The following is a 27,214-nucleotide window of genomic DNA, read 5'->3' as shown; positions in this document are numbered from 1 at the left end:
ATACAGGATAGGATTTGGTTTTGTGTTGGTTCACTGATGAACTTTAAAACAAAAAACATTTTTAGCCTACTTCGTCATTTTATGCTAATTAAAGATACAGCTCCAGTTGTAGAAACTTTTTCTCTCTTGGTTTCAGGTTTTGTCAGTGTGGCAAAATTCTGAATCTGGACTCACTCTGCAATTGGTGGACCAAGAGCACCTGACCTGGACCCAGAAAAACATGTAAGATAACTTCATCTCTTTTACAACTTAAGAATAGTTGTCTAAAATGAAAATACATTTGAATATGTTTTACCAAGTCTGATATATATTATTACCATTGTTAACATAGTTTGATATTCTGCTAAGTAATGAATCAGTCTTTTAGATGTTATATAGGGTAGGTAATTAAGGCTTAATTGAACCCTGTTTATGACATCAACATTTTTGTAATGACTTTTTTCTCTCAGGCACACCAGACTGCAGAAGCTGCACGACAGTCAGGAGCCACCAGTGGCCAAACGCAGAGGCAGTCTGAAGACTTCATACTCCCAGCTGCCAGAGCAGGACATGTTAGTACATACTGAAGTCACTCAGTAGAGTGCTTCACAGTTGGCCCGAACGAGTAATGAGCCTTAAACCTGATGCTAAGTATTGCTTAATCATGAGTATGTCTTCCAAAAATAGCATTTAAGCCTGTGTTTTTTGATACAGTGTATTCATCATTGGTGACCATCCACACTTGGAAGGTCTTTTCTGCAGAGAGAAAGTATATAAGATAATGTAGCTTCATTATCTGGCCCACTGTGCACACACATTTTCTTTCCTGCCATTATAGCTAAAACTGAAAGAAGACTACATGCAAGGATAACTCAGAACCTTTTGGCAGCTTCTTGGTCTTTCCAAATCTGTCCTAAATCTGTCACCTGGCATCATTAGACATCCAACTGTTTGAAGCATTTACTCCCAGAAATAAACATACTGTACGGTGCTAAAATTAGTTGCTCTCATTTGCACAATTCTGCATTATCAGTGTCATTTCTAAGTGTCTTTTTTTTCCTGATTTTGTGCTTTAATATAAATGTCTACTGTAAAACTGGGGCAAATACAAGTAATGAGAATTAAAGATATGGCTGGTTGAAGGAAAGTCTTAGCTGTAAAATTGTTACACTTGTAGCACAAATTTTTGTCCATTGCCTTACAAATACATGGTCAATCCCAAAATACTTTTTTTTATCAAGTCGTGCCAGTGAGTTGTGACCCCATTTCTGCTTACTGATTGCTGTATTCTGGTCTATGCCAGGTTTCTTCAGCACTTTGCTTTGAGTAGTATTGGTCAGGAGCCCATTCTGTATGACCACCTGGGGGTGCTCTTCCCCTCTGCAGAGCTGAGGAATCCAGTAAACAGTCAGGGAGACAAGGTGAGCATATTGACTAAGCTGAAGTGGATCTTCCTCATTTGAAAAATTAAGACAAGTAAAAAAAAACATTTCTGGTGCCTTCAAAGAATGCTGCCTCCTCTGTCTTCCTAAGTTTGACTGATACTCTTCATATCTGATGTTGGCATTTTAATGTGTGAAAAGGTTGTGATTACCATCGTCACTGGATTGCCGGGAAGCCATAAGAAGAGACTCTGCAACTTCCTGGTCCAGTTAAACAAGGAACATGGAAGGTGAGAGAGATTTCATCCAACAAGGTTTCTTTGTTTTGGGTTTTGTTTTTGTTTTTTGCTCTGTTATCGTTTTTAATTTTACATATGCTGTAGTTATATTTCATAATAATGATAATGAAAAGAACAACACAAACAAAAATAATACAATTTGTTTATCATTTCATCCATAGGTGGGTGGTGTATAAGCCTGGTCCTGACAGCTGTGACAGCTTCTCAGCCTCTCACCTGCAGCAGTATTTGTCCAGCTTCCTGGAGAGCCAGAGAGGCCCAGGAGGCAAACCCCGTCTGTTGGTGCTCTCAACTGGGTAAGAAAGCCCGGTGATCAGCTTGATACAGCTGGGAACTGAGCAGCCAAGACTCATACAGTAGAGCAGAGCTGAGCTAAATGGAAGCATTTCATTCCAAAAATACAACAGTGTGAAAACTATGTTATCTGACGTTCATCATTCAATGTCCTGAACACTCAGAATTTCAACCTAGTACATAAAACAGATCTTAATATCTGTACCTTTGTATTAGAGTATTTAGAGTATCTTGGTGTATTCAGACCTAACAATAACAAACAGTATTTGAAGAAATTAGAAAAAACGGAATTAATTTACTGTTCGTTGTCAGTGTGTGATGACTTATTCATTTGTAAATGTCCTGACTTTTACAGATACACAGATGTTCTGGATGTGGTCCAGGCTGTGCTTTTCCACCCTGACCCAGTTGTCCAAGCATGTTTCACCATCGGCGCTGTCACTGCTTGTGTGGATCCCCTCGCCTCCTGTATGGAGCACAGGTGAAATTTCTTTCTCCAGTAGGTTAGGTCTCAACACTGCTGCTGTAAAAAGGAAAAAACAAGCTTCGACTGGCATAACGAAATGTATATCAGATGAATTCATGTCCACTGACATCAAGCTACAAACTGTTTTGAGTTGCCATTTAACAAAACCCCACAATGTCTAACTCAAGTAGACAAAATTTCTGACTGATTAGATTTCCAAATGGATTGGAAAAATTGCATTTTCATAAACTAGAAAGAGTAAGATAATAACTATATTAAATGACCTAACTCATAAAAGATGAGTCATTTAATTATATCCTGTTCTCATCCAAAGACAACCAATTTAGTGACTCAGTTGCACCTAGCATTAACAGCTGTATTAACAGCATCTTAAAGAATACTTCACCAAAAATCTATCCAATGAGTAGCAAATACTCACCACCTGTAGGTTTGAAATGTGTGAAAGTTTGTAGCTTGCTCCTTCACAGAGAATGGCAGTTGCAGTCAACCAGCATTCATAGCAGTTACAATGGATTTTGTGACCCAGTTTTACAACAAAAAACTACACAAATCACTCCTGCAGCACAATCCGCTATTCTGTTGTCTGTCCATATGCTTACAGTAGTATGTTCCAAAAACATAAATTTTCACCAAAAATAGCTTTCACTTGTTCCTACTACAGTTACCTGCTTGTATTTTTTGTTTGCGAGCACTGTAAGCAAATGTAGTTGCATGCAACAAAGGTGAGTAGCTAGCAACAAATGTTAGCTGTGTATTTAGCCATATTTTGTCTAAAACACAACAGTGACGGAACCTGAAATTCAAGTTGAGGGTTTCACGCTGTTATGTTTTCAAATAACGTATGGATGGGCTAGATCAAGGCTATTCAATTACAAATTCAGTTGGGCCAGATTTTAAAACCAGGAAATGTAGACGTTTATGGTTCACAGAGACATATTTTCAGTAGAGCACTTCCCTGCTTGTGGCTGTCAATGTTTTGAAAAGCTACTAAGCGTGGTCAGAACTCACATGAGAAAATGTTGGTTTGTGAAAGATATGTTTGGCGGTGTCGCTAAATCCATAAACATCCCGCCCGATCGGTACTTCACATGTGGAACTCTCAACAGAGATGAGAAGGAAGCGAGATGGCTCACTCGTTAGCTACTTCCATTCACTATATATATGTAGTTTACTTATTTTGTCATATATCAGATTTATGTATGCTGGGCCACTCGGAGGTTGCTTCTGGGCTGGATATGGCCCGCGGCCGCCAATTGAGTGGGCCTGGACTAGATGATGACAGACAGGGCTGGATGTTCATAAATTGTTGAAGCACTGGAGATTTCCAGGACGAGGTTACATGAGACTAGCTATTAAACCTCAAGGCTGGGTCCCTTTTTACAGAGGATCATTCCTACATTTAATCTCACTCTCCTTTTGTTACAGGCTTTAGATGTAGCTTACAGAGCTTCTCACTGTCATAGATTGACTGAGCTGCTCCACACACTATGACATACCACTCCGGTTAATAGGTTGTTTTCCACTGCACAGCCAAGCTGGGTTGGCAAATGATACTTACATACAGATGAAGTCAGTCTAGAGGGTCTAATTTTTACAACATGCTTGGAAAACTACTGCTGCCATCTTTCTTCACCAGAACTTTAATTGAAAAGTGTTACAACAAATGTCCTGGTAACTAGATGAAGTATAATAATGTGATTCTACACAGTATTCATAAATTCATAAATACTAGAGCTTATATGCTGGAAAAAACTCGATTTGGAAAACTCCCACAGTCCTTTAGACAACGTGATTGTCTAGCGAGCTGAGCTTCAATAATAAATCTAAAACATGTTTTGGGTCCTGTGCTATAAACATGTTGTGATGACCCTCCAGTCAAACTCTGACAAGCTCCACTTGGCTCAGCAGTGGAAAAATGTGTAATAAGAGGTTTAGTTAGCAATGTGCTTAGCACTGACTTTTCCATTTGAGGCATCTTCAACAAGCCCCCTATCACTGTCTGTTGCCATAGATTGTGTGGGGGTCTGTGGACCCCCACTATGGTGCTAATTGGGTGTGGTTAGCCCAGCTTAGGCCTGACCTGCCTGTCAACCCTCTCAGCATAGTCCTCTAATCCTCCAGGTCCACATGTGCGACCAACACACCCTTCTCAGTGAAGCTCATCAGTCAGTCATGATCCATTCTTTGTGATGAATGTAGACAGTTCATTACATCAGGACAGGAAAGATAAATGCCTTTTAAATTGCTGATCCCCCAGCTTGCATGCTCCCTAAGAGCTGCAAGGGAGGGTCTGTGGTGGCTGGAGGGGGACTTGGCTCAGAACGGTTATTCAGAAAGTGGTGTATAACACTGATCGATTTGAAAACTCAGGATAAATCATGTTAAGATTAAATGAGATTACAGAAAGCTTTTACATTGGTCAGTTGCCAGTCATAGTCATGATGTCATGCTAAGAAAAATGCCTCACGATTGATAACCGGATTGCTAGCCAAGGGCCATAACATGGAATTAACCTGTTTATTGCTGCATAACTTTGGCAAGCACCCATTAGTCATAAATATTTGAGTTATTGTTACTGATGATATTGTTGAAGAAAATGGGTTTAAAAAAGAAAAAAAAGAGGACTGTTAACTAAATTAATTAAAACACAACTTGTATGTGTGTCATTCAGATTCAGAAACCCTATTTTCAACATAATCTATCTACAGTGCAGCAGTGACCATCTCAGTCAATTTGCATTTGACTGATGGCTGGCAGTCAACCCACACCCTGTATTCAAGTACACTGTATAATTAACTTAAGTTCTTCTGTCTCTGTCTGTCACTTTAGGTTTGCTTTTCCTAAGCTGTTGGAGCAGTGCAGCCAAGGTAAGTCCTGACTGTTCTCCCCTCCAGTTTCCCAACAACAAAATATATCGAGGATAAACTTCTTTGATGGAATACTGAGAAAATACCATATTCATTATTCATTATATTCATTGATATTGATTTTTTTCAGAAGTGTAATGCTCTTTTGGAAGCCATTCAACATAGCCATTATAAACATATGTCATGCTGCCAGGTTGTACAATATAACCATTAAAGGTCAAGAAATTAATGATTTTTGTAAAACTAAGTCAGAGGAGAAGTTGTACATGTATGACAAAAATAATAGTCATAATCTCACAGTAGAGTTAAATAGCAAATTAGAGATCCAGTGAAGAAGTAACGTGTGCATGTGCAACAATGATGTTTTGACTTGGGAAATGTTAACGTATTATCAAAATATTACAAAAATATGGAGGTCATTAACCTGTTTATTGCTGCATAACTTTGGCAAGCACCCATTAGTCATAAATATTTGAGTTATTGTTACTGATGATATTGTTGAAGAAAATGGGTTTAAAAAAGAAAAAAAAGAGGACTGTTAACTAAATTAATTAAAACACAACTTGTATGTGTGTCATTCAGATTCAGAAACCCTATTTTCAACATAATCTATCTACAGTGCAGAAGTGACCATCTCAGTCAATTTGCATTTGACTGATGGCTGGCAGTCATTGTGTTCTATGGAGCATTAAAGATCTTATTATACCTTGAAATACCACACATGTATCCAAGTACATTAAGAGGTTGAGTTTGCCACGCAGAAATCGCAGTGATGGTGGTCAAAATATCACCCATCATGTAGTCATTCTCCACCACTATTGTAGGAGCACTACAGCCTATTTTGTAGTTATTTTAAAGTTTAACAGAGATGTTGTAATATAAAAACCTAAAGCACCCAACTATCACTTCATGTTGAGAGCACACAGTTCACATTCAATCTTGAATTCTGAAGTGAAATATTGAAGATTGTATTTGCTTTACTGCCTGATGGCCTTGCCATCTTTGTTACTGGAACCAGAAAAATCCCAATTTGGGCAGCAGGGAGGAAGTCTTACCAATCGTTTTGAAGGAATCAAAATGTCAATTTCCCTTAAAATTGAAACTGCAGGTAGAACACAGCAGCAGTAATGCCAGTAAATCAAATCTAGTGTAAAATACGGTATTTCTGCAGTGGCTAAACAGATGCAGCTTTGTATTTTCAGGAAAGTGAGTCAGTTTCTCCTGAAATTCATATTCCCTTTTTGTGCCTCATTTTATGTCAGGTATTGTGAGTACAGTGGTGTTCACTGGGCTGACAGCAGAGCAGAAGCACCCTCTCATGCAGCATGTTCATCAGTTGGTACGCTCTGCCAACCCCACCGCAGCCTTCATACTGGCAGAGAGAGGAGCTGTCACCAGGTAGGCGCCCGCAGAATTGTGATCAATGCTGCAAACAGTCATTTAACTGCTTTTATCTTTGCCTAAAATATTCACTCTAGGCTACATTTTATTCTGCTTTTTTAGTCTATGTCTGAATCTGTTGGGTCAGAGCACTGCTCAGTTAGCACAGTAATGTGTCATGAATATTTCCCAGTGCATTCTATACTTAAAGAATACTTCATTTTTGTAAGTAAAAGGCCATTACGGATAAAGGACATTTTCATAAGTAGTTATGTGGTTTTTCATGTGTATTTGTACAAGTTAGGTTTTACATATTCATTCTGTATTGTTTTTTTTTATCAATTAGGACTGAAGATGTGAATCTGATATTTTCTGATAGCAGCTTCAATGAGCCACAGATGCTGAGAGCACGTTATGTCCTCTACCCTGGATGGTAAGACCCTTATTCTATGTTCCACTCTACTGGCTGTGAACCCTGTGTGTCCTCCTGTGTCCATACTTAACCTTTTGGCCACTGAGTGTCCTCAGTCCTGCCTCGCCTCCCTCCCTGTGGTTTAATTGCCACTCAGCTGCAGTGGTGGGGGTATTGGCTGCTGATTGCTGTAAAGCCCCTCAGGGCATCTTGTGTTCTATCACCAGCTGCCTCCTGGCAGTACAGTAACAAGCTGTTGGCCATGCAGTTGCCATGTATACAGAGGGGGTCTCCTTCCCTTTGGACCTGGTCCAGTTAGCCTTCATGCCACAGTGGTCAGCTTAATATGAACTTCTGCTAAATCCTCCTGTCAGATCATACACTGGACATCTGGTCAGAGTCTGGCCCTTTTGATTTACTCTAGGGCTGAAACGATTCCTCGAGTAACTTGATTACTAAAAATCATTGATTCAAAATTATTTGCATCAAAGCTTTGTTTAATCCATATAACTATATACAGTGCACTGTGTTTCGTACAAATGATTATTACTGTTGCACAATGCACTTACGCTGTGTGTGACGGTTCAGAGCATCTTTGGCGTGATTTGACAGCATAGATTACAAAGAGGAGGAAGAGAGAGAAAATAGCGAGGGGCGCAGAGAAGAGACCGGCCAGAGAAAGCGACAGAAAGTGTCCACGAAAACTCTTTACAGTGTCAATTGTAAAACCAAACTAGCCTATCACAATAGCACGACGTCTATGCTTCAGCATCTCAGCAGAAAGCATAACATTACAGTCCATGCATCCAGTCCACAGCGCAGACGTGACGCAAAGTATATGAAGGCTAGTAAAGAATGTAGGCTACATTAATTATGGCTATATGTAATGGCTAGCTAACAACGTAAATCGATGTGGTGGCTAGTTATGACGTCCTTAAGTTAGCTAGATTTTGTCCAAGATATTAACCACAGAAAATAAAATGCTACAGTTAATTTGTGTGAAAGCCTGAGCTTCATTTATGTTATATATTATTATGATAGTCATAGTTCCTGTCCACTTGTTTTTGCCTCCTACAAATGCCACAAAGAAGACAGTAAAGGCTTATGTTATACTTTAGCTGTAGTTAAGTTGAAACTCGTAGTTCTGAAACTTAAATATATATATCTTTTTTTTCTTTAAAACCCAGAATGTAATATGGCACTTAAATGCACTAAATGGGTTTAGTTTTGATAGATAATATTATTGTATGCAATTTAAGCAATTAAATATATTGATATTTCTTTCATTTTTAGAGACCTGTCTTATTTTCTCTTTTGCATATTTACTATTGCTCTTTAATAAAGCAAAAGTATTTCTTATCCGATTAGTCGATGGAATAATTGGTAGACTACTCGATTACTAAATTAATAATCTATAGCTGGAGCCCTAGTTTTACTCATCTTCAAGCTTTATTTTGTGTACACATAATATGTGAGTGTGTTTGAGATGCTTCTTACACGTGCCTCTAAACTCTTTGACCAAGACAGTAATCTTTTTCACCTGCTGATGAGAGTATCTACATTTATAGATTATCGTTCACTTCCACAGTGCTACCAGCAAATCACATACACTGGCCTCTTTCCTGCGGGCAGCTGGTAGAGTAAACAACTTTCCAGCCAGAGACAAAATGTAGCACAAACATTTGGCTTGCTCAAGACTTAACTTTCTCACCATTTGTGTAATGTGCACGTGTTCTGTGTTTCAGGTGCAAAGGGCGGTTCATCTCTGGTTCTGGGTCTCTGGTCCTCACCCAGCAGCACGTGGCTTTCAACCGGCCCCTAGAGAGGCCTCTATTTGTCACCCGCTGTAAAGGTGAGACAGAAAGGAATTCTCCCCCCTTTTTTGACTTACACACGTGACAGAAGCTCCAGATATGAGCTGGCAGGGTTTGATGATGATTACATAAGCTGCCTTTCCCTCCAAATATGGAGACAACTGAGGTCTCAAAGTGTTTGTCTGCAGTTGCTGTGAAATAATCTGTATTCCCAAAGGGTGCACTTCTTGACATCTTGCTGCCAACTTTGCTTTTCAGGAAATTGTTAATTTGAATTAATTTTGATAAATCCTACAATTTGTTTCACAATACTAACTACTAAAACTCTCATAATTTTTCTGTAGCATTCAAGTCATCACTAAGGCCAAGCCCCTTCCAAGGAAATGTGTACAATGTTTGGGGAAAAGTCAGATTTTCTGGTAGGAATTACATATTTTCATTTTATTTTTGACTTAATACCTATACATTGCCACTTTTGCTAACTTTTGAAATTTTCAGATCAAATTTCAAATTCCAGAGAACATGCTTTTGTTAAGTATTACTAAACAAATGTGACTTGTTTCCTTGGTAAATATTTGATCTGCATTTGCATTTCCCAGTTTTGGGAATTATTAGAGAAAAGGTTGCCCTCAGGCAGGCCAGAAGCTCCTGACGGTAGGAATATTGCTCGGTTGTTGTTGCTCTGGTGTCTGGTGTCTAGAATTCAGCTCATAGTCCACTGGTTTGGTTTCCTCCACGTAGTTTTTTCACTCTTTTTTCATTTCAAGACCTGTTTAGAGGTGTTGCATGAGGAGAGAGTGCAGGTGCCTGTGAGGAGATGTGCAGAGAGTGTGGAGAAATTTGTAGAGAGCTGGGAAGATACAGTAGTATGGAACGAGTGTGGAGACTGTACTGTATGATACTTATCCTAATACTCACATTCCCTTAGTGTCAAGTGTGTATCTCAGTCACTGTCTTTAGGGTAATGTACATCACTTTATTTATTTAGTTATTTTACTTTATTTTAATTTTTGTATTTAGTTGTTGCACATTCAGTACATATTTTACATTGAGTTAGGACATATTTGATATTTGTTTTATCTTGTTTTTACCACACACGTGAGTGCTGTGAGCCATTTTGGGAACAGAGAGTTTGTATGGATGTTAAAACATTAACACCCCACCAACACCATGCTGTGACCATATGAAGCTGCTGTAGCAGGTGTTAACAAGATGTGAACTTTATGTGCGACTTGGATGTGAGCCCCTTCATCTCTGGAACCTCCAGACTCAGACCAACTGATGGAGGTGAGATACAACACAGTGAGCGGGAGCCTGAGCATTGTCCCAGACCAGAGCATTGAACCTCTGACCCTGGGCTCCAAAGAGACCAACACATCCTGCTTCCTGATCTTTGATGGTGTTGGCCTCACTGAGGATGGACTGAAGGACTGGCTCAGACTCTGCGCCAAGCAGGTAGACATTTTTATAGCCCCGCTGTTTTTGATGATCATGCACACTAAGACTCGTGTATAGATCTATTATTATGGGTAGCATCAGTCAAGTACTGTATAAGGAAATAATCTGTTATGTAACCGCAAGGCTGTTGTTTCTGTTTGGTGTTTACAGAGGCAGACAAAGAAGCCTAAGAAGACTAAAAACACCCTTTTACCACAAGAAATCAAGCACATACATGTGAGTGTGTTTATATTTATAATTATATATAATATTTTATAAACCAGTGGTGAAAATTTGTGTGGCCAGAACTGCATTAAAGTTACTCTGTGGAGTTTTGTTGACAAGGAGCAATGTTTTTATGAGCTAGCACCTGCTTTATTTGTGAGTATATTGAATTACTAGCAGACAGATAAGAAGAACACCTCTAGCTAATGTAAATAATGCAGGTTTCAAAATATTACAAAAAAAAAGTTGCTTTGCAAATGTGTGGCATTTGTTAGGCCCCAGAGATACATAGATATACATTTTGTGACAAGCAATGCATGTAAACATAGCTGTCTTTGTTTACAAGAAAACTCCACAGGCTACCTTTAAGTTTATTGTCAGTAAATGCCACTACAAGAGCAAAAAGAGTATGAAATCTTTGATGTTAGATACAAGCCTCACCAGACATTTGCCAGTATATTCTTGGTGGTCTGATGCTTTTTTGTTTGTTTGTTTTTTTGGAGATTTTCCTTGACTTCTAAGAGAGCTTGGGCTGGGTCGGCTGCTATTGATGTGGGCCTTTTCAGTCAATAAGCTTGACTGAACTTTATATGTTTCTGTTTAGATGACCAGGCACTTGGACCCACTACCACCAGGCTACTTCTACAACGGTTATCAATATATTGACATCTTTGGCGAAAAAAGGAACTTCCACCCCAGTATCCTTTTCACAGTGGTCACTGTCTATTGTAGAACCTCAACTACATCTAATTTGTCACTCAAGTTTGGAATTATGTACTGTAGAGTTTTCATATTTCAAAGGCTAAAAAAAAGAAACCGGTGCACTTATATCAGCTGTTTAAGCTTTTCGTGTCATGATAACTTAAATCATCGCAGCACGCGGCAGTTTTGGTTGCTTAGTAACGGCAGGCGCGACAGTAACACAACCTCCCAAGCACCTTGGATAAAAGGATGAAAGTGGCATGGCTGGCGTTTTCCACGCGTTTTTAGATGCAACATCTGAACGTCCCCTAACAAAAACGTACCTGGTGTACATACATTAGATGTGAGTCAGTTTAGGTGTGCTTAATAAGTCATAGAAAATGTGTACAGTTTAATTGACAAATGTAGATAGGAACTTGACCCAAAGAAAGCAGTGATCAGGAATCATTATGCAGGTCTGCTTGCATCTGTATTTACTGTTGTGTGTGTGTGGCTGTTTTCCTTACATTGCTGTTACTGCAGACATGGAAGAGTTTATTAAAGAGTACATCACCGACGCCAACAGAGAGATCGAGCTGTTCAACCGTCAGCTGGAGCTGCAGGGACAGCCTGACCTGTTTGATCCATGATAGAATCTGTCTGTATGTCCACTGCCTCCATCTTTTTTTTTTTTAACTCTAAGGGAACCACTATGGGAGGGACAGGGAGGGCACAGGGATTATGTGCTGAACACTCCACTAGAATGATCAATGTGTGTTCACACCACATTCATCTGCAGAAACTGCTGCTGCTAGAAGTCCATTCATTATCTATGTACTATCACTATCACTGTCACTTTGTTTGGTGGCATAAAAAGGTTGAGTGCAGGTGAGCTTTTAAACGATGACATCACCCATCAAAAGCCAGTCATGTCATGGCATGGCTGTTTGCCTTACTTCCTACTGCAGCAACACTAACTGTACAGTTAGCACTTTGGCAAGTTAGATATCATATTTATCAAATGAAAGTGGCAAACTGATGTGGTCACTTGTGTTGATTCAAATTAAGACGTTTGTCAAGAGATGAGAGCTGCTCACAACTGCAGACAAATCTGAAACATAATGCAACACGAGACTCCATCTTTAAACCAATGTGATTACACCTCTAAGCCTGCAAGCTATGAGACTTTTACAATTGAAGGGAATTTCCAACCGCGCAGTCCTACAGCTTGTGCATTTCTGTTTATCACAGTTGGCAAATTAATGCCTCTATTTCTGGACAAGCATGGATAGCCGTGTGATTCTGGTGGGCTCCCTAGTGGGGTTTCTCAAGAATCGCTCCTCCTCTGTTGTCACCCAATCCATGGCCCACCTGTTATCTTGTCTGCGAGCCATGCTGCAGCAGAGGGAGTGCTTGGCCATAGAGCTGTAAACATTGGACAGCCTGCTGGCTGCTGACCACTGATGAATGATGCTATTAATCAAATAGCTAAACGCCATCCCATTCTTTATTTTAAGACTCCTAAAGTAAATCTAATAAAAGTGCAATAAAGCGGACTTCAGTCCCTGCAGCAATGTGTTATAGTTATAAAACAGCTGAGGCTGTCAAGAAACACATTGAATCACTAAGGTTACATGTCCACCAGAAACATTTCCTTAAAGCACTGTATTCTGTTAATTATAATGCTGCTAGTTAACAGTGAGAAACCAGATAGACACAGAAAGTTAAACTAAGCCTCACTGCTGCCAGGTTACCCCTGCTTATTTTACCATTTTGGTCAAAATGTTCTTTTGTTGTTGCATGTGTTATATGTGTGGACATTCCCATGTTTTCGTTTTTGATTTTTTGGGGTCACTGATTTTGGGTAGGACAAGGGGAAAATGAAATAATCTGGGAAAACCTTGATTCAGCTTATAGTTTGATTAGGTTTGGGTAAACATCAGTAGAGCCTTTAGTGAAAGGTATAAGGCTTTGTATCAGTGGTATGATGTTGCAGAGAATCTGACTATATGTCCTGTTTAAATTAGTAGTTATGCTACTGTTTGCTCTGCAATCGTGTGTCACACTAATGTTCTATGCATGTCTCCTCTTACCAGGGTTCCTACACAGCTGCATATTTGGGTAGTATAAAGTGGAAAACACACTGCCGTTGCAGCGCCGTGGCGTGGCATATGTCACGCAACCACTGAAATTCAAAATTGTGATATCTAACCAAACAAGCATTTCAAAGTAAAAGAGTGGTAAAAAAAAAAAAAAAGTGGAATTTAGAAGTTGAAAATGTGTAGGAACTCTGCTACAGTCTCTGGAGATTTGATGGCTTACATTCATTATGGGGTCAGCAGTGTAACATGCACACTAATTAACAACCTTTGGGTCAAGTAGCGCTAGGTTTGTCTTGAATTAATTGATACTGACAAAGGAACATTTAAATGCATATAGAAGTGTGCACATACTGCTGCTACTATAATGGTACAATATATTACATTAGCCTTTGTACACTGTACCAAAAAAAGCGCCTGTACTGTATAATGAGTACTCTGAGATTGTAACCATGGCGGATAAGAGCGGAAGGGTCTTTTTGCTAAGAGCATATTTTAAGTCTATAATCTAATTCCTTAGCAGAGGGGGGAAATGCTTGCTAGTGTGGTGAACACTTATTCGCTGCTGTTAGATTCGTATCTAAACAGATATTTTTAGATCAGTGATCTCCGAGTATTTCACAACGCCGGCTATGTCATGTTATACATGTCTGTCTGTCAGCGCTGTGAACAGCCAGTAAAATTGAAAGAATCAATAATTTTGTTTTCAGCTGGCAGACAAACAGAGTGATAACATTGTTAGCAAGTTATTTTCCACCAGATGACCCGTGACTATCTGTACAGATTCGAATAATCCTGAGTATGAACTCAACCTGACACTGCTGGCCCCATCCGTCCACTTTGATCTGAACAAGCCATACCATCTTATGCTAGATGTGCCACTGTCTTTTAGAAGAATAATACAATACATAGAATAGCACATAACATAGCAATGAAGTATGCCTCTAACATGTATTACCCTGGCATGTTCCAGCCAGCAAATGAGGAGTTCACATGGAGAGGAGCTCACCTCGTGTTACTCATTCCATTATCTCCTCTCTTACAGTCCTTCTCTTTTACTCTATAAAAGAAGTGCAATTGTACCTAATGTTTTTATATATTCTACTTATAGTACCCTCAAATAGCTCTTTAAGGATAAAGCCGAGCAAACAAATCAGCTGCTAAATTCTCAGTCTCTCACAGCTTGTATTCTGTGGTCTGCTGGATTCTGGCTTTGAGTGCTTGTAGTTCACATAACACCGTAAAGGGTCTTAACAACAAGTGAAGGGTTTTGTTGCAAAATGAGATGCCACTTGAAAGAAAGCGTTACCTCTGCTTACAAATGACTGATGCTGTAGAACAAAATGCAAACAGATTACAGTGCTTTTTTTTAAGTGGAGCAGGTTGATATGTAACATAAATCCTTTGCTGACAAAATGATAACTCTTGTTTAAGCTGGATCCTCTGTTTAGCGTTTCAGAGATGCACTCTCAAAGCCGTCTGTTTTGAGCAACAGTTGCTGTCATTCTGTAGTTATGTAATACTGCAGAGAGTTACCTTGATTGACAGTGAAATAGTTGTGAGGCTGACGTATAGAAGACTGAAGGTGCCATGACTTTGAAACCTGCTACACTTGTCAAAGAGCAGAGAAACTGAAACCATAATTGGCCAAGAGATCAAAAGGTTGTCCTTAAAGAGTTGAGGGTTATGTAAGATGTTTGATATTTAAATCAAATTACCACTAACACACACACACACATAAACACAACTACTAGTGCTAAGTATGTCTACACTATTTTGCATGTGTTGAGATGTCATGTGAATATGATAACACATATATTCTGACAAAATTGCCTTTCACCAAACTGGTACAACCAAGAGAAAATATTCACATTTATTTTACATATCTGCTAAGAATTTGAATTACCTCGAAACAACAAATAGTATTTTTGTAAGACAGTGAATTGAACATTCTAGATGCAAGTAAAACGTCTCCTCTCGCACAAGCTACAAAAGCAGATGCAATTTTTTTGTAGAAAAAAAAACTTGAGAGAATCTGATCGGTTGTGAGATGTCAGGTTTCTCTGATCCAGCAGTGCCTTGGCTACGGCTAAGAAAAGCAAAGATTAAAACTGCATTCAGTGCTCCATCACTCTCCCTGTCACAGGGGGAGGAGGTGTTGTCAGGCAAGGATCCGTCCTTCAACAGTTTTGGTGAAAGGAATCCATGGAGTCGTTCTTTAAAGCAATGTGTTTTTACTAAGCCAGAGGGTAAAGTAGACGAGGTCACACGGGGGAGGCCACTGGAGGGCTAGGGACGATTCAGGTATTCTTGCAAACTAGCCAAAAAGATGTTGGAATATGGGCTGGGTACCACAGTGAGTACTGAAACCAGTACAGTTCTGATACTTAAAATTGATTTAGGTTCACAGTGGTACATTTCTTGGCTTATTTTGGTTTATTACATGACTAACAGATCAAATTCAGTTATTTTCTTAAATGAAAATATACATATACTAGAAGGAAAGCTGCATTTTTGTCCATGTTCCTTTAAAATAATGGGAAATAGAATGTTTATCCTTTTTTTTTGTGCCCTGCCCTAGTTGGGATACAAAACCTTGAAGTTTTGTATCACAGTATGAACAAAAAAAAAAAAAAAGAGGATTGAGTTTGTGACTAAAGTTGTGTGACCCCTACTTATTGCACATTGGGGTCCCAAAGAGCCCTCCACAAGCCTCTCAGTGTGACTGCTACGTAGCTGTCTGGCAGACTGAGCACCCTGGTGTCTTCATCCCGTATGTGTAGGCTAGCCATTTTGTAGCTGAAGTTATAGGACAAAAACAAAGTTTGGTGTTAATTGGGTTTATATAAAGTGGGGAAATGTGATGTTCTTGTTCTGCAATGTGATAACGCAGTGTGAGAGGTTTTTGTTCTTCTTTAGTTTTGAAGATTGTCTCCAATGTTCAAAAAGGCCAACAGTGTGGAATATATGCTCTTCTTATTGGATACTGGATGGTGGATATTTTTATGGTATTTTTGTGCTTATTGGAGAAAGGCGGCTTGGAAATAGATTTTTAAGTGTCCAAATATTTCTCAGGCCTCAGGGGACTGTTGGTACTAATTGTTTGGGCCGTTCTGTCGTATCGAGGTTAAAAGGGAATCACAGGCTCTTCGCCCCACAGTCCTCACAGACAGCGAGAGGAATTTGCTCAGGTGTACTTATTATTTCCATACCTGAGATTACATTTTTGCCCAATCAAACCCAAGTGTTATAGAAGAAGATGGGGGTGAAATTGTGGTTGATATCTTCTGTCTGTAACCACATACCGGCTAGCCACACAGCCATGTACAAAAAAAAAGGACGTGATGATGGTTGAATTAGATCTGGGGGGAAAAGCAAAGGGCTCATTTCTTCTCCCCTATCTACAGGCTGTCCAAAGTAAAATGGGGGGAAAAAACGTATATAAATAACATATTGTCTCTATTGTAATGAGAAGCTAAAAAAAACCCCAACTAACTTTAAAAGTGCCAAACTGACCTCCACATTTTGTTTTGAGAGTGTTCACAGCATGGGAGCAAAACTGCATTTGCACAAAACTACTGTAACTTCTGTTTTTTTCCTGTGACTGATGCTTTTATAATCTAATTGTTGTTTTTTTGCACCACATGTTCCATTAAATATTTATATGGTTGATCAATCGTTGTTCTTTTATCACTTAATGCATTTATTCATTTAAAGTTCACTTAAAGGTCTACATTCTCTTGCTACTTTGATAACTGTTTTGCTCTTAGATGTCAGCTGCCACACGTGCAGCCAGTTCAGCATAGTAGTGGATTTGTCACTTGGTGAGACAACATGGATTCCCTCTGTGCATCCAAACCCTGTATCAGCACCAAGTGAGGCGGGGAGCTCTCTGTTATTGAGACTGGGAGAGGTAGACTAAACAAAACCTGTCTGCGGATCGTGTGTGAAAGCTTGGGGTGTGTTTTGTGGTTGAGCTATTAACACACTTCGTTAAAGAGAAATGACAGCTGAAATAGTGCTGAGAGAATGTGAGGAATCCTGCTCCACATAACACAGTTTTACCCCTCCATTTCCTCATGCTGTGTATGTGTTTCTGGGTGTTTAAAAGAAAGGAAGATAGACTGTATGTGTGTGTCCTTGTATTGTTGCCAGGCAGATACAGTCCTCCACATGGCTAACCTCTGACATCAGCATTTCCTCGCCTCTCTCCTGCCACCACTGCGACGCCAGTTTCTCCCCAGCGACTCAAGGCAAGACCCCCCCTGCCCAGATACACTTAGCACACTTAAAACACACTCTTACCATATCGCTTCCACCATTAACCGCCCTTTTTCTCCTCCCCGCCCCACTATTGTTGTATTTTTACTGAGGCAGTGAGCTGAGGCTATTTGTGGGCTATTATGACAGCCACATATAAACACCCATCACTCTCACAGGCGTCTACCAAAGCCTGCTGAGTGGGCCCAGGTCACTGCAACAATAGTGTACTGTACAGTGTTGGATTTGTTCACTTTTACTAAGTGTGATTGTGGGAGGGTTCTTTTTCTTTTAAACTGAAGCTAATAAGGTGATACATATTTTGGTGGGATGGAAAGGAAGGTGTCACCAGCCTTGACCCCAACTGTCCCCTGGGTTTGACTGTTTCCAGCTGCATGGGACAACAAGTTTGAATTCATGTTGTTAACCATGATATACACTCAGTTGACAGTTCATTGGGCACGCCTAGCTAAAGGTAATGCAGTCTAATACAACAGTCCTGCAATAAATCTGACCTTCATAAAGGTTTTAATGTTCAGTTTTTGTTGAAATTGTTTTAGAGAGGTGTTGATTCAACTGTATGGCCATTTTTAGGGCTGCAGTTTGTGGTGCTGTTAAATTGTATTGCATTATACTGACAGGTGTTTCTATTATTTTGTCCTCCCCGTTTTGATCAACATGGGTAGGCTTACAGCTGAAAAAAAAAATTTTTTATTTATTAAATATTCTTTTTTTTATTGTAGATGGTGGTGGTACAGCTCCAGAAAGATCTCCTAAAACTGTTAAATCTGAAGAAAAACATTTTTCTTTCTCTTTGCTTTTTAGTTTAAGTGACAGCTGGGTTCCAAGGCCACAGATTGTTTGACATCCGTTGGCGTCTTCTATCACATCCTGTTAGAATTCAAGAAATCAATGTCTTGTTTTGTACTAACTGCAAAAACAGTATAATATGAAAATTAGGAAGTAGTCCTTACATATTATCCTAGTATGTAGCATGGAGATACCCAGTGGTTGGTATGTGCTGTATAGATGGTAATCCAAAATAATCTGATTAAGTTTAGGTGCCTTAATCCTTAGGCTACCAGGATTACCAACATTTTAACAATGTTCCAAAACAAATGTTTAAAGATCACTGATAGGAATCTATTACATGATTAATACTGGAATTGTGGAAACTGAAATTGCAATTTTGTTGCGCAACCATGACTGTTGAAAAGAAAAGTCGTCCAGTTTTATATATTGTTTTCACAGTATATATTTATTTCACACCTTTTGACAACCATCATTTCATAATGCAGATTTACTTATTATAATAGTAATGGACAAATACACTCTTGATCAGTATGATATCACAGCTGAGCACCATTGTCAATTTTGAAAGGTTTTTATACTGAATGCTACCTGGATCAAAGACCTTTCAAAAAAATCCCCCAAAATTGCCAGGTAAATTTGGTATTGCATTTTTATCACTTCATTGCTACAGAGTTCACACATTCACTGGGTTATATTTCAAATTCCGTTTTATACACCCTATTGTGGTAATAACCTGGCTACCTCTGTATTATGTTGATGCAGTAAAATCTGAAAGATTATGGCTCACAGTTTGAATTATTTGCAAATATTTTCATCCCCAGTCTGATTTGCATCAGTCCATATCAACTTCATTATGCAGTTAACAGCTATATTCAGAGAACTATTCATCTGGTCTCTGCCTTTTAATTTCACACTTCTCTCTCCAACTGGTTAATGTCAAAGGTCATCAAAACAGCCATGTCACTGGACTCCCCCGAGGAAGCGGCCAGTTTTAGTTGTTGGAGACCGTTTCCACTGAAAACCTCCCCCTCCCAGACTCTGCTCTTATTTAGTTTCAGATCAGTTCGCGTCTCTCCCACCACGCTCACCCTTTGGGCCCCGGGGATCCTCACCCTGAAGCGGACCCATGAGAGGGGCTCCAGCAGGCCTATGCGAGGCTCAAAGAGCACGTAGCCTTTCCTCCAGGCTGAGTAGACACAGGGGAATGGAGGCCCCGACTGATCACAACTGTTCCTCAGAACAAAGTCACACATGGGGTTGAAATCTCCACCAGGGGTGAGCCTAGCATACAGGGCCAGCCGATACACCCCGGGATCAGGTAGGCTTACGCTCACCGTCACCTTGCTGTCTGTGTATGTGCAGAAGAGGTGGCGTGTAAGTGGGATGGCTGCTGTTTTGTTCTCTTCTCTGCTGAGCACAGTGTGAAGCTCAAGGTCCTGCTGGTTGTGGAAGGTGATGTTACACTTGCCTTGCTGGGTATTCACCAGCGCTGTCGTGTGGCTGAATTTGGACAGCCCCGCCTCTGATGTGCGGGTCCCCGGCCCGCATGCTGAGCCCAGGTTAGGAGGGAAGAGCTCGTCCAGACTGACCACCTTCCCTTTGCAGTGTAACAGGAAGTTTGCAGCATTCTGGAACTTGATTTCTGTTTTCTCATAGTCCCGCACAAACACTGACAGCCGGTAAAAGCCACGCATGGGGCACAGGACATGGCAGGTCAGGACATCCTTTTGAATTTGAGTAGCCAGGCAGCGCTTGGCTACAGCAGCTTCCAGCTCTGGGTGGACCAGCTCACACAGCACCATCAGAGACCTGGACGTCTTCAGCGCCAATTCAAAGACACCTTCTTTCACCTCAGCGACCTCGCTGCCCTGGATGCTGCCTGCGACACCCAGGGATCCTGCGACAGGCTGCAGGCCCCAAGACAAGAAGGGGTTGTCTGGGATCTCCTCCATGGTCCTGGGGTTGGGACACTCGACTCTGAAGGAGCAGACCCAAATCAGAGGCGTGGTGGCTGTTTCAGGTCTGGCAAACACCTTCACATCATACACACCACTTGCAGGCGGGAGGAGCTGCAGCTTCATGCTCCGATGGGAGACCGTCAGGAGGCCGTTGGAGGAGTTGCTGGACTCTTTCTGCTCTGAAGCTCCACAGTGGAGAAGGTCCTGGTGCTGTGTGATCTCATAGGTAAAAGTTGCTGGCCTGGAAAAGCCGAGGGACACGTTTGCCTCGCCATCATCTGAGGAGGAAATCAGAAGTGGATTTTTAAAAGAATTAAGGTAATTTCTCTTTTATTGAAAAGACAGAACAGAGATTGAATTAATTAATTCAAATGTAATTGCCTGAATCAGCAAATACTTGCTCGTTCTTGGACAAAAACTAAATAATATGCAAAGAATCTCAAAAAAAAAAATTGTAAAATCTACAAAACTCATTGCCGACCTGTGACGATGTGAGAGTGCTGAGGATGAATCAACCTGAGCCCCATGGTGAAGAAGGCTGAAGTCTTGAAGACCCTCCTCTCAAACTCCTCCAGGGTGATCGGCATGTCCAGGAGCTGCCATTTCTCCTCATCGGGGAAGTGCGAATCTATGAACTCCTCTGGGTCCGTTAGGAAATAGAAATCATCGAACCTTGGAGGCAACAGATGGAGACAGCAGACTGGTTTGAGACTCAACTCGCTGCTGGTTTCGGGTGTATGAAAATAAACAAAAGAGCAAACTCACACTTGTCACGATTGCAGTAAAAACAAAAGGATGCTAATCGCTCACATGTGGCTTTAAATTCCCAGTTTGGGCTTATTTCACAGAAAATGTTCCTTCTAAAACTACATCACCACTGAATGGTGAATGGGCTAGAATCATTCTTTAGTCCCACTTCCCTTTTCAAACCTTTTGACGAAGCTTTCATGTTCCATATCTACTCGTCCTGCTCCCCAACAGGCATCCAATAGCAACCACTGTCCTCCCATAAGCACAGCGTTCCACAGGTGATCAGATTTCACATTCTTGAGGCTCTGGCCCTGACGGTACCCGATGCCCTTACTGTGGCCTGGAACTTCTTGGCACTCAATGCCCACCTCTCTGTAAACGCAAACCAAACAGAGCACACTCAATGCCTTTTGTTTTATATCTCGTGTCCTTAAACTCAAGTTCAAGGTTGTTGTTTGTGCTGTAGGTCTTAAATGAATTTTATTCAGTGCACAATATTTATACTAGCTTGAACTCAGAAGGGATCAAGGATGCAGAATGCAGCACAATACTGAATGACTGGATGGAAGAATGGAAATAGAAAGAACACTTGCTTTTTTGAGTGCATACTGACCTCTAGATGAATGAAAAACTGTACTGCAGTATGGAATCATGAAGTGCAATATGTTTTTCTCTGTATACAGTAAGTTCATGTGACTAGTTTTATTCTTTCAACATGTCTCTCTTGAACAGATTTTAGGTAGTTCTTATCACGCTGATGTATGTTCAAGTGTTCATTTTTCTGATAAGTTTGGTTCTAGTTAGTTATTTGATGCTATAAAAAGGGGGTTTCACGTCATGATTGACAGCTGAGGCCGGCTCGCGATCGAGTCAGCCAGGTGTATGTGCGGGACCTCGATACCGCGGTTCCGACCCTGATCACTACTGCGCAGACTCTGGCTCCTAATGATGTCACCTGCGCAAGATGACAGCTCCCGTATCATGTGATATTTTGGCTCTGTTTTTGAACAGTGGGAGGAAGTGGAGACGCATCGTCCATCTTTACTTACAGTCTATGTGGCGAACACATACTTTTAGCTCATTGTTTTGGTTCTCTGACCCGCAACCTCCAATTTCATCTTGCAATTGGCAGTTGTTTTCAGCAAAAAAGGTCTCATAAACTCACTGTACACTACCTGCCCAACACCAAACAGCAGACAAAGACAAAATAACTAGCTGGGTGAACATAGTGGAGCATTTTAATGGAGCATTTAGCAGCTTGTTTCCCTCAAGAGTTGGTTTGACACCCAAATAGAGATAAAAAGAAATTGAATATCGCACTTATATTGTAACTATATGTCAACACATTAGCCATAACAACTTTATAAAGTGACAATATGTCAATGTTTTGTTTTATAGCTTGTACTGCTGCCCCCAAGTGATCAAAAACATAGTCAGTCTCAGTTTCTAACACGGTTTTCATGGAGTAGTACAAATGGGTGAAAAATACTGTCTGGAAGGAAGTAATAGCACTGTTCACTTGTATGGTTTGGAAAATGGCCATCGGTAATGTAAAATATACATGATTTGTAAGAGATTATATATTAGTCTTTACAAATTAACAACTGTTGTGCCATTGTACTTGGCTATAGTCTAAGACACTGAGGAACGTCATTCTCCTTAGTGTTGAATTTATTTAAAGATTTTAGTTTTTTTGTGTTTACCTGCACATCTCTGTACAGAGGTTGGAGTAGCCGCAGCACACACCCCGACCGGCCGCTATCATCTCCTCTGGTGAGCTCAGCTTCTCGGAGTGGCCAAGGTACCCACTTACATCATACTCTATGAAAACAACATTCCTTTTATTCCAAAACTAGGTGTAAATATCGCACCTACTCTTATCTATCCTAAAATCCATAATGTGATATATTACAGATCGCTAGGATTTATATGCAAGTATGTATAGTTCAGTAAATACCTACCGATGTTGTGGCACAGCCACACCCAGATGGCACGAAGCCTCTCCAGCTCATTTCTGGCTCCTTGTGTGATGCTCTTTACTATCGTCTTCACATCATACACACACTTTTCCTTCAGCTGCAACACACACACACACAAAATATATTAACCGTTAGATGAAATAGGTTTTTATAGGTAATTAATACTATATGTACTTAATTAATATAGGAATGCAAGAATGTACTCATTTTTTGCCAGCATCTTTCAGTGTCATTCAGCGTATTGAACAAACCAGGTTACCATCTATACTCAAGAATGTGAGTTCTGCCTGAGAGCTGCGGTATTTGTTATGGTTTTATTACCGTAGATGAGTAGGTGTTATCATTCCTTAATGCTTTTCCTGCAGAGCTCAGGAACACAAAGACCCATCTCTGTTGTGGCTTTGATTTTGTTGTTTTTAGGTTTCCTTTTGTTTTAGAAATTGGTAGTTCTGTGTGGCTTAACAGGTGAAGCATGGACTGATGTTAGTCACTGTTGAGGTTGGAGATTCTGTTTTTACCAATTAGATGTGAATGGCAGGTAGATTAGCACTTTGGCCTGAGGCAGTAAAAATGTTAGCACTTCCTTTGTTATGTTATCCTAGGATGTACTGTATAAGTGTCGTCACCTCTGCTCCTGCCCTGATGACATGTGAATCAACCCTGTGGAAGACCTCTGAGTTGGTAAAGAGGTCCTTTCGACGCCTCCTCTTCCCTGCCGCCACAGGGCATGGTGACACCCTCTGTCCCAGGTGCGCTTTTGGTTTCAGGTGCCTCTGTTCTTCGGCCTCCTTCCTCACTGCGCTCTTCTTCACCACGGTGATGGTCCTGGCTGCACTCTCGGACGACAGCTGTCTCTTCGCCGCAGGACGCTGATCTTCACTTTCAGCTGTCAGTTTCTCAAAAACGCTCTGCCTGGAGAGCACAGCACTCTGGGAAGCTTCGGCACAGACCGGGACCTGGGCAACTGTCATGTCTACCCCAGGAGGAGGCTTTGGGCTCTCCTGGGCCTGGTTCTCATCATGTACCAGAGCTCCTATAACTGCAACAGAGCTTGGTTCGGTTAAGACTGGATTCTCCTGAAGGTTATGAAGGTCCAGGGCCTTCGCCTGGACACATCCCTTCTGGGTCACCTCATCTTGCAGAGAAAGGCGTGCAGCACAGGAAAAGGGGAAGGAGAACTTCTGCATCGCAACTTTAGCTGCCATTATGCTGTAAGCATGGTGTCCTAACCAGAGAGAAGGTAGATACTAATCAAAAGACAGTAGCCATTTTCTTTGAGCTATTTTTAGTTAATGTTCTTAATCCTGTGAGCATGTAGGGCTTCAGTTCAATAGCTTAAAATGAGACACATGGCTGCTGTGGGAACCTTTCACAAAAGAGCCATAGGACCACTGCACATGCTGCACAGTGAAACAGAAGGTATATTCTATACAGTGCATTCTGTGTAAGACAGTGATGAATTGGCAATTATATCATGTCTATTCATGACCAGAAATTAACGCAAAGGTTGGAATCATTAGTCACTGTCACAGCTAACAGCCCAAAGAAAGTCAAAGCCTTCACCAGATTAGTATGACCTTATAACTTTCTATATGTGATAAACCTGCAGATTGATGGCCATATTCAACATGTGTGCAACATGTGTGGACTGACTGAAACTTATCTTATCTGTTGTTATCTGTTGCAAAATTACTTTTTTTTTTTTGTTGAAGGGACAGCAGGTTGGCACAGTGGAGACACTGAACGTCCTTCAACCAGATGACCTGAGCTGAATCCCTGTGTTGGCAAGTATCCGCCCAGCTCAAGTGTCTTTCAGCAGGCCACTAAGTCCTATCAGCTCTGTGGGCACTATGTTGCCGCTGACCCTGACCTCTGACCTTCCTGGAGTGTGACTAAAGTGAGGGTCCCAAAGGATATTGTAAGGTATCACCCCTTATGTTGCAGTAAATCCAAGCCCATAAAATCATGATTTTTTTTCTTTCAGAATACTACTTATTTCCCCAAACAAATCATACAGCATTTTAGTATCGCTGATACTTCCTTCAATGTTGATGATAACTCTTGAAAATGCTGATTTATGTCAGATTCACAATCACAAACGTAAAGGTGGGTAAACCCAGTCTAGGTAGGTTTAACTGTCACTACATCCCTAAAAGTCACTGAGGCTTTTACTCACCCTGAGAGGATTTTAGACGCCTGCTGGATGTTTGCTGGAGTGTCGGGCAGAGATGTTTCCACTGTGTGTTTTCAGTGGTCCTCAGTTGCAGGGGGAGGCTTATATACTCTCCCAGTGGCCTGCCAGGACAGGCCCCAGAATAACAAGCCTAAAAATAATACAAAGCAGTTAAGACCAACCAATAGAGTAAGCCCCAACTCAGGAGTGTGACGTCTGTGTGTGTGAGTATGGCTTACAGATGTATGTTCTGATGTGCTTGTGTGTGCTCTGTACATGCATTTGCTAATCAGTGCATACACACTGCAGCGTATCTGAGCACACGAGTGAGTGTGACGTTGTGAATGTGTGTGTGTGTGTGTGTGTGTGTGTGTGTGTGTGTGTGTGTCACGTTGTGTATATCGGCATGTGTCCATATAAATTGTGAATGTGTGCGTTTGTGCGGCGTTGATGGGCGGGTGGGAAGGTTGGCGCATGAGCACGTGTTGGGTGCTACTGAGGGGTCAGATTCAACGAGTTGGTTGTTCAAAGAAAGGAACAGGGGAGTTTATGAAGGGCCTGGCATATGATAACACCAACATCAACATCAGACCCACACTCAGTCGCTCCTGTTTCTGTCACACACACACAGAAATACACAATTTACTCCATCTCAGTTCCATTATGATGAACTTGTTAGCAAACAGTTGCCTATTTACACGTTCAGCACATACAGAGCAATTTCAGCATCTATTTGGAGCCATGTTTTTGGCCACCTGGCAAATGGAAACCAATATTCACTCTTCTTTTAGCTGTTTTGGTCTCTACCAACTCATGAGAAAAATGTCTAGCTCTTAAAGGGCAACACCAATTTTACACATCAAAGTCTGTTTACAGGTCTTGAGGAGTACTACTGCTTATGTGCGTAAAGTTGCATAAACCCTTTTGTGGCTCCAGAGGAAGCTGGCCGAAGTCAGATGGGGCAGAAGACTACAAGTTTGAAAATGAAAAAAAAAAAAACGAAACACATAAAATCTAACTTTTTTCACCAGTCCTGATGAGTGTGCAAAGTTTCACAACTTTAGGCCCTCAAAAATGTGATTCATTTGTAAAAAGATAGAATCATAAAGAATAATAATAATAATAATTCCTTGCATTTCAATAGGGCCTTCACCACCTGCCGACAGGCAGCTGAAACAAACTACAAAAAAATAACCTGCAGAGCTGAGGAAATATGAGTGACCCCTTTCACATTACACATCGTCATTATAGGAGCTTTAAGTAAGAAAAAGACAAAAACCTCGGGAGAGGCTGTTCAAAGAGAGATCCCTTTCCTCAGTCAGTTGTGCATTAGGAGATGCAAATGCAGAAAAACAAAATTACTAAAAGATTTAACATACAGTAAAATTGCAACACTTGGAATTTCTATATAGGTAAAAATGTAAGATTGGGTAAAGTGAGCAAAACAGAGACTTACATGGGGGCCTATGCAGGAGCAGAAACACTGACACAGTCCTAAATGTACTCAAATCAAAGCACAGTCCAGTGTTCATCACTGGATCATCCAATTCTGTGGTTTTCTCACCTTTACAGTACCTTCAACTCAACACTAACTGTCATCTCCAATGCATTTCTGCATGTGCATACATAAATACTGCAGAAAGGAAAGCAGTCCTTGAACCCAGCTTTTGTCAAATTGATCAACCACAAAAAAAGAAGGAGAACTTGTCACTGTAAGTTATCACCCCACAGATACATTATTACATAACACTGCCATATGTTGATGTTGATGTTGGTGTTGATGTTGACACCCGCCGGTGGTGGATCCTTAGCCAAGTGTCTGTGAAACCATGGTGTAAAAATGCCATCTGGAACAGCTGTCATCCAAGGAATCTCGCTCTGGCTTATTAGGGAGAGCAGAGGAGCAGGGGGGGATTCTCTCCAAC

General features: G+C 40.8%; 2 protein-coding genes across 5 annotated transcripts in view; one reads left to right on the top strand and one right to left on the bottom strand.

Annotated features, from left to right (window-relative positions):
- Window positions 1-19,208, top strand: part of dnaaf9 (dynein axonemal assembly factor 9) — a 28,063-nt gene extending 8,855 nt beyond the window's left edge. Inside the window, exons 23-39 of one of the 4 annotated variants that reach the window (XR_006374668.1) lie at window positions 137-222; window positions 450-551; window positions 1,283-1,400; window positions 1,563-1,651; window positions 1,822-1,956; window positions 2,310-2,435; window positions 5,271-5,308; window positions 6,571-6,706; window positions 7,035-7,121; window positions 8,846-8,952; window positions 9,259-9,333; window positions 10,182-10,369; window positions 10,523-10,588; window positions 11,181-11,274; window positions 11,801-11,919; window positions 17,512-17,609; window positions 18,442-19,208. Coding sequence is in view for 2 of the 4 variants with exons in the window: in XM_044167643.1 (XP_044023578.1) it covers window positions 137-222; window positions 450-551; window positions 1,283-1,400; window positions 1,563-1,651; window positions 1,822-1,956; window positions 2,310-2,435; window positions 5,271-5,308; window positions 6,571-6,706; window positions 7,035-7,121; window positions 8,846-8,952; window positions 9,259-9,333; window positions 10,182-10,369; window positions 10,523-10,588; window positions 11,181-11,274; window positions 11,801-11,907 (1,554 nt within the window). In the remaining 2 variants the exon portion in view is untranslated. Of the gene's footprint in view, window positions 1-136; window positions 223-449; window positions 552-1,282; window positions 1,401-1,562; window positions 1,652-1,821; window positions 1,957-2,309; window positions 2,436-5,270; window positions 5,309-6,570; window positions 6,707-7,034; window positions 7,122-8,845; window positions 8,953-9,258; window positions 9,334-10,181; window positions 10,370-10,522; window positions 10,589-11,180; window positions 11,275-11,800; window positions 17,027-17,511; window positions 18,155-18,359 lie in introns of those variants that run through there. The other 3 variants (XR_006374667.1, XM_044167643.1, XM_044167642.1) reach the window with 3 other exon arrangements.
- Window positions 18,856-25,483, bottom strand: ky (kyphoscoliosis peptidase). Its single transcript, XM_044167651.1, has 7 exons — window positions 25,293-25,483; window positions 23,743-24,341; window positions 23,099-23,213; window positions 22,841-22,958; window positions 21,318-21,509; window positions 20,869-21,059; window positions 18,856-20,665 (listed from the first exon to the last, which is right to left on the bottom strand). Exons 2-7 carry the CDS (start codon window positions 24,319-24,321, stop codon window positions 19,338-19,340), a joined length of 2,523 nt encoding a protein of 840 aa, XP_044023586.1. The 5' UTR covers window positions 24,322-24,341; window positions 25,293-25,483; the 3' UTR covers window positions 18,856-19,337.
- Between the last annotated feature and the right edge of the window lie 1,731 nt (window positions 25,484-27,214).

Source organism: Siniperca chuatsi, linkage group LG15 (assembly GCF_020085105.1).
Source record: "Siniperca chuatsi isolate FFG_IHB_CAS linkage group LG15, ASM2008510v1, whole genome shotgun sequence".
Classification (NCBI taxonomy): Eukaryota; Metazoa; Chordata; class Actinopteri; order Centrarchiformes; family Sinipercidae; genus Siniperca; species Siniperca chuatsi.
This window is presented reverse-complemented; position numbering and strand designations above follow the sequence as displayed.

Excerpts from the sequence above, each read along its gene's own strand:
- ky (XM_044167651.1), bottom strand. The coding sequence starts at position 24,321 with ATGGCAGCTAAAGTTGCGATGCAGAAGTTCTCCTTCCCCTTTTCCTGT. Across the intron at positions 23,214-23,742 it reads TCATCAGGGCAGGAGCAGAG|CTGAAGGAAAAGTGTGTGTA; the intron begins GTGACGACACTT and ends TGTGTGTTGCAG. Across the intron at positions 20,666-20,868 it reads GCACTCTCACATCGTCACAG|ATGATGGCGAGGCAAACGTG; the intron begins GTCGGCAATGAG and ends TTTCCTCCTCAG.